This window comes from Vigna radiata, chromosome 4 (assembly GCF_000741045.1).
Source record: "Vigna radiata var. radiata cultivar VC1973A chromosome 4, Vradiata_ver6, whole genome shotgun sequence".
NCBI classification, from domain to species: Eukaryota; Viridiplantae; Streptophyta; class Magnoliopsida; order Fabales; family Fabaceae; genus Vigna; species Vigna radiata.
In genome coordinates, this window is record NC_028354.1 from 16855275 (window position 1) to 16863277 (window position 8003).

General features: G+C 31.3%; 1 protein-coding gene across 1 annotated transcript; it reads left to right on the forward strand.

The window, feature by feature from the left end:
• On the forward strand, positions 1-1727 carry LOC106758924 (AAA-ATPase ASD, mitochondrial). Its single transcript, XM_014641937.2, has one exon. The coding sequence runs from the start codon at positions 35-37 to the stop codon at positions 1556-1558; it is 1524 nt and encodes a 507-aa protein (XP_014497423.1). The 5' UTR covers positions 1-34; the 3' UTR covers positions 1559-1727.
• The last annotated feature ends 6276 nt before the right edge of the window (positions 1728-8003 follow it).

Here is an 8003-nt window from a genome sequence, read left to right on the forward strand (position 1 = left end):
GTCAAAAACTTGTGAGAAAAACCAGATTATAGCAATGGGTTCAGAGTGGTCTCTGTTAGGGTCATTCACTGCAACAATTATGATAGCATACACTGTGTTTGACAAGTTCATCCCAAACCATATCCGTTCTTATGTACAAATATACGCTCACAAACTAATAGGTTTTCTTTCTCCTTACATCCAAATCACCTTCCCTGAATTCTCAGGTGAACGTCTCACACACAGTGAGCTTTTCACTGCCATCCAAACTTACCTCGTTCAAAACTCTTCTCAACGTGCCAGAAAACTCAAAGCTGAGCCTGCCGCCGACAGCAACAGCCCCTTTCTTCTTTCCATGGACGACAACGAAGAAATCACAGAGATTTTCCAAGGGGTGAAGCTCTGGTGGGGTTCTCACAAAAGCATGATCAAAACACAGTCCTTTTCGTTTTACCCTAGTTCTGATGAGAAGAGGTTCTACACCCTCACCTTTCACAAGCGCCACAGAGACCTCGTTTCAACCACTTACATCCCCCACGTGTTGGAACAAGGTAAATCGCTCAAACTGAAGAATCGGCAACTCAAGCTGTTCACCAACAATTCTTACACCGGTTGGGGAGGGTATAGAAAATCGAAGTGGAGCCACGTTGTGTTTGAGCACCCTGCGAGGTTTGAAACCCTTGCTATGGAGAAAGCGGCGAAGGAAGAGATCATAGATGATCTTCTGACCTTCAAGAATGGAAAGGAGTATTATGACAAGATAGGGAAGGCTTGGAAGCGTGGTTATTTGCTGTATGGCCCTCCGGGGACCGGAAAATCTACCATGATTGCTGCTATGGCTAATTTTTTATACTATGATGTTTATGATCTTGAGTTGACAGCAGTGAAGGATAACACACAGTTAAGGTCACTGCTGATTGAGACAACGAGTAAGTCTATTATTGTGATTGAAGACATCGATTGCTCTATTGATCTTACTGGGAAGAGGGTGGTGAAAAAGGAGAAGGAAAAAAGTGAGGATGCGAAGGATCCTGTTAAGAAGGCCGAGGAAGAAGATAACAAAGAGAGTAAGGTGACTTTGTCGGGTTTGTTGAATTGCATTGATGGGATTTGGTCAGGTTGTGCAGGAGAGAGGATCATTATTTTTACTACAAACCATGTGGACAAGCTTGATCCTGCTCTGATTAGAAGTGGAAGAATGGACAAGAAAATAGAGCTGTCTTATTGTTGTTATGAGGCTTTTAAGGTTCTTGCCAAGAATTATTTGGATGTTGATTATCATGGTTTGTTTTGTGTTGTTGAGGGGTTGCTGAAAGAGACCAAGATGACACCTGCTGATGTTGCTGAGAACATGATGCCTAAGTCCAAGAGGGATGATGTGGAGACATGTTTGAAGAAGTTGATTGAATCTCTTAAGAAGGCAAAGAAGAAGGCTGAGGAAGAAGCACAAAAGAAGGCTGAGGAAGAAGAAGCTAGGTTGAAGAAGGAGGAGAAGGAAAAGGAGCAGGAGAAGCTAGCAGAAGTAAAGAGTGACGAGAAAGCTGGGAAAGAGGTGAAGGAGAATGGATCTGTCCATTGATTCGGGAACAAATATTAAAGATTGAAGTTAATATGCATGCAATATGCTTCTGCTGCAATGTAGATTCTATTAGGAACATGTGATCTATATGTGAATAAATTATTAAGTCTACTGGTATGGTTTGCATAAGGATTTCGTTGTTGTAAATTATTTTATGTATACATATTAATGTAATTATAAGCTATGTGTATGATTATATATATATATATATATATATATATATATATATATTATATGTTAGAATTAAAAACAAACGTCGAATTCGAAGGACATTGGCCATGGAAAAGTCTTATGTTAATTGCACAACACACCAACGTTCAGGACAGCTTGCAGTACTTGCAGTAAGTAACAGACATCAATTGTTGTCTTTTGTTTTTTTAAATATATTTTTTGTTTTTAAAAATTTTCAAATTTGAAAAATAGAAAACGTATTAACAGTTTTGAATGTTTCAAATATAAATTCAAAACTGTACACTAATAAAAACTAAAACTATTAAAACCAAACTAATCAAAGTCTTGAAACAAAATATAATTGTTATTGTGTGTACAAATTCCATTCCATTAGTGAAGAAGATAATCTATCTATTCTTATAAGATCTTTTCTATTGTATTCGATAGATTCTTAAAATGCTGAAAAAAAATAACAATTTCTTTATTATGCATATTAATATTTAAAGTTTAAAGTGATTTGTAATGATTAAGTCATAAGTGTACCATTATCCAGTAATATAAGTAATATAAACGGGTAAGTCCGAGTATCGTTTTCCCAAAGGACTCTTAGGCCTTAACTTTCATGTAACTTAATCGCGTAAGACTTGAGAAGAGAATAATATTGGTGGTTATATGTAAAGAACAAAAATAAACATACAATGCAATTGATTCTATTGGTTTTGAGAACTATGGATGAATGATGTTGTTGGGGTTTACAATTCCATCTTATCCACTCTCATATATCTACTCTTCTTATTTAATTCACTTGTTTATCTAATTGCCATGCAAACTTTCTTAATTACCCTTAGCCCAATTCCTTGGTGAAAAGAGCCTATTACTAATTATCGGCTTGCTATCCCTAGCCTCCCCTAGTAACTAATAATGCAATGCGTTCTGAAGCAAATGCAATTAACCGTCCTATCCTTATCCCTAGGCGATATTGGCATAATCAAGGAATTTCCCACCAGTTCATGAGATTACCATACGTCCCCATATCGATAAAGACAAACATCATTTACTGAATGAGTTAAACAATAAAAGCATTGAGTGCAGATGAGAACCCAACAAGTATATGACAAGCATATGAAATAAATAAGAATTTCAATATATATGAGAGTTTCAAAAGATTACATTGTTCCCCAACAACAAAGGGTTTAGTTCACCATAATCATGGTGAAACTAGATGAAATATGAAAGAATGNAAGANATAACCCTAAACTTGGTTGAATGGAGCCTAAGCATCCAAGGAACCTCCTCCAAGGTGTGTGGAATAGCTCTGGACGTTCTCTCTGCCAAAAGAATCACTATTTAATTCGCACTGAGGCTATATATAAGCCTAAAAAGATAACAGATAGATAACAGAAAGATTTACAGAATCTAGCTAAAAAAACAGACAACTGCCCAGGCACCTAATTTGACCGCTCAACGGTTTGCCTCTAGCCGCTCTGACCGCTCAACGGTCAGTTCTGCCGCTGAGCGGTTTGCCTCTAATCGCTCTGAGCGCTCAGCAGACCATTCTGGCGCTCAGCGGCTTGTTTGACCCTTCTTTTCATCATTTTTCTCCTTCTTTCATGGGTCTAAGTCCACCTTACTTCACTTCCATCTTTATTTCATCTAAAAACCCTACAAAACAATGCAAAACAAGCATAATATCTCTAAAACCAACTTTTGACTCTCAATAGACTCAACTTAAGTGTTTTACTTGATTTAGAGCTGATTCTAAGCCTCAAAGGGTGTGTTTTACTATCAAATTTAAGTATGAAAATAACGGTTTTTAGACCGCTATCAATAATATGTAAAAGATATATGTTTAAAGTTCAATAATTTTTAATTTCAACTTGAAAGATTTTGATTTAAGATATGACATAATAGTTACATAATCATGATTTGACTACTTTGTACATTAAACATGACAAAAAAAAAAAATCACATGTCAAGGTAATAAATTGATATAAAAATTAATAACTTCAAGATCAATGAGTTTCAAACTTTGAATTGAATTTGTTGTGTTTTGGACTTTATCACAATTATAATTGAATTTAAAACATTTGAAATATAAAGTAATATTAATATAACTAAGTAGATGATATAAAAAAAACATATTTGTAGCATGAAATTTAAGTCAGGTTTCATCTTCCTATGTAGGAAACAAAATCACACAATTGTGCATTGTCAAGTGTATTTCCATAAGATTGAATGGTTTGTGGTTCAATAAATCCATATATGGAAGCTCGTCCTTAGTCCATAATGATTGTGTCCATGTACTTATGATAAGAAAGTTAAGTATATATTAAAAAGTAACAATTCCAAGATTTAATATGGAAGATAATGAAAAATCTTACATGCAACATAGTTGTATTATTAAAATATTCAACATCATTTCTCTCCCAATGATCTCTTGTGCATCATATAGAATAATGTGCACTAAGGCGAAACACTCTTAACTCCCACCCCAACTCTACTGGTCCTTTATTCAACCTGTGTAATTTTGTTACGAGTTTTTCTAAAGGTTCATTCTTTGCTTCTGTCATGTCATCATCTTTTTGGACAAAAGGTTGATGCATGACCTACTTAGTAGGACGAAAGACCTGAAAGAAAGATTTTCAAAGATAAGAATTATTTATTCGTAAAATATTATATAAAAATACTAAGAATAACAATATAACACTCGTGGTGAGCCAAAGTATGACATGATGAATACTTTAAACCAAGCTATAAATGTGCCTAAAACCTTTTCCACAAGCAATCAAACATAGAGATTTCAAACTTCATCAATCGTCACACGTGCGTCAGGGCAATAGATAAGCATTATGAATAATCTGTTTTTCCTGAAGTTGTCATCCTATGGCTACTACACGCGGAGATCTCCTCTAACTAATAGTTCATATCGAATAATATAGTCAATATGGTTTGAGTAGAACATGAGCCTTTTATGCTCACACAACATCCGATTGAAGTTTCAACTGGTAAGTCCATGTTCTATTGGGTTATGGACCAAAACTTTTCTTCAAGTGTTCTATATATTTGTTATTCATGGTTGATTTTTTTTTTTTCATTTCAATTAGTTTAATGAATGTTATCTATCAGCACTTATCCAAAATTTAATTAATGATTTTAGTTAATGTTCGATTAATCATAATTGAACAAATTTAAGTTAAAGAAATACATTTAAACTCAATTATGATTGATGTAAGATAGGATTAAATATTATAAATATAATTATAAATATACTCGTCAATTATTCGAGTAACATCCTTTTAGAATATTATAATTTTCAGCTTTTTACAGTAGCAATCTCATGTATAGAAATTATTTGTTTGGTTCCTTTTTAGTTTCAATATTTTCGAATAAAATCTAAAAATCAAGTTGAAGGAAGGAAGGGGTAATGGTGATGGGAGATCCCACTAAAATGTGGATAGAAAAAAATCTATATATGCATACAATTAACTAAAAAAAACGCTAATATGAAATTTTTTGAGAAATTATTCTCATACGCAAATTTTGTATAAAACTTTATACATAAAGAGATATAAGAAGAAAGATGGAGCATGTGCAAATTATTAATTCATACGAATATCTATTGTAAGACAACTTATATACAATTCTGTTGGGTAATGTACTATATATATACAGTCCAAGCAGAGCCATGGGCTAGTTAATATTAATTACAAGTTTGATTTTAATTTTTATTAGTATAATATATGTATAAGTAAAAATTATTTTATAGTTTAACATAAGTAGTTAAATCATATTATAATTGTTTTGCTTTCACAAATTTATACATATAACTATGGCTATTAAAACTAAAAAAAATAAAATTAAGCTGGTCAATAATTATATGGACAGTATAATTAAAAAAATTTCCGATTTAGATTGCCTCTACATTTTCTGTAGCCAAAAACAAAAGTTAATTGACTAATTTATAAAGCAACTGTACCAATCTTAGTATTATTGACTATTTTTTTTTTCAAGTTCATACCTAACCAATTTCACAATTATATTTCACTATTTAAAATTTGTTCTCTAATAAAAAAACTGATCAGTTTTATTTCTTATGATAATTCATTTGTGATGGTTTAAACCTTTAAGAAATTATTTTTACTAAAATGTTTGAAAGATATTAAACAATTCTTTAAGGTTCACAACGGTAAAACATTGTTCACTAGAATATTATTATTAATCCCATATATTTTTTCATTGTCTTGCTTCTGAAACTCTCAAAATCTAAAATTCATTAACAATATCCCAGACCAATTAACTGACTTATGCAAAATAAGCAATAATATGTTCATACCATTTGAAGACTTTGGTCACTATAAGTGCATGTCTTGGATGATCATAAAATAAATTCTCACAAGTAATTAAAAAATAACATGATAAATCAAGTTATTCCTTAATAATGATAGTTGAAATGAGATAATAATTTAAATAATAATACTGACGAAAAAATTGACATGCGACTAAAGTAATAAAAAATTAAAAAATAGACACCAAAAATATATTAAAGTCAAAATTTCATAATATATTAATTTGTTTGTTTGTAACAACTAGCTGAGTATTTGAGTTGCGTTTGAAGTTAAAAAATTACTAGACTATTTGAAATATAAGGTTTTTTGCTTGATTTGTTTAGATCACGTATTAAACAAGTTTTCTTATAATTTTTGGGGATTTGTTCGTAAATTTTGGAATATGCTATTTATTTGCACTAATGATTATAACAGTTTCTTTGCATTCTTTTCTCAAAAATATTTTAGGTGGTGCATTTCTAAGCTACCTTAAATGAAACTTGTTTATTAATTAAATAGTTTTTGGATTCATATGACGGACCTAATAACAACAACCTTAAAGAATAAAAAGTTAAATTCAAAACGTTAAGAAAACTTACAATAAAACGTATTAAAAAACAGACATTCTATTAAAAATGTTAACTAAGTTTCTTAACAAAATGTATTTCAACCGAAGTTCATAAACATGAGAACGATTTAGTGGCTTTTTCAATTATATAATTTATTTTAATTTTTATGACTTGAATGGTCAATTTTATCGAATAAATAGTTACCACGAATAAATAGCAACTAAAAAAAGGGGAAAAATATTAAAAAAAAAAGCAAGTTAATACGAAAAAGTAAACTAGGCAAGTAAAGTAATCAGTTTAAATCAACCTGCGAAAAAGTAATTTCTTTTTTCAACTAGCTTGTAAGTTTATTCTCTTACACCTTCTTTAATATATAAAATTAGGATAATGATACTTAGATAACATTTGTTTGACATATCATTTATTTATCATTATGTTATTGTTCAAAATTATTTTATAATCAATAATAATAATCATAAATACTACCATGAACCAATCACAGAATGACACGTAGATGATGTTAAAATATTATTAAAAAAATATTGTTTAAGTATAGTTATATATAAAATTATGACCAGTAAAACGTGGAACTCATCTTGAAGTAAGGCAGTCCTGTTTTGTAGAAACAGTTATAATTAATATAAAGAAATATAAAGTATATCCGTTAACACAGCGTTTTGTAGTGATATGTCGAATCAAACAAGGTTCTTGAAAAAAGCACGTCCAGTTGTAGAAAGTAAAATCGCTTTATCTAAAAGTAACAAAACAAAAAACAGAATTCCGGAAGCTTTATTTGATGAAAGTGTAATAAATCCCTAACATAGAACGTGTTACGTTGCCGACAACGTGATTTAAACATTGTAAACGACCACAACCACATATATTTTGTTGCTCAATTACTAAATTAATTGCAAAAGTTCATATGTTAAGCTATTATTGTCTTCTGCGTCTTTTCCCAGAGATTTGTTAATTTAATTCACTGCTTCTATTGTGGAACGGTGCCGTATGATTGGGCTTTTCAAGAGTAGTCACAATTTTAATTCCTTCTGAGACTTACCAACTTTCCTGTTCCTGTCTTACTGTGTAGCCACCAATGTTTATGAACTCTGTCGCATTGTTTAATCTATCAACATATCACTGTTTTCTTTACAAAATCTACTATTATTCTGTGAATGGAAAAAACTGAAGATAAAATCCTCTTAGATTTAAATTTCAAGAAAGAAATAGTAAATTCATATTTTATTAGATTGTAACTTTAAAGAGTTATTCATTTATGCATGTTGTGTGACAAGCAGGTGTGGGACCATGTTGCAATGGAAAGCCATCAAGTTGTAGTTGAATCCTTAGGTTTTGCATGGACTCTATCTCAGGTGTTAAGAC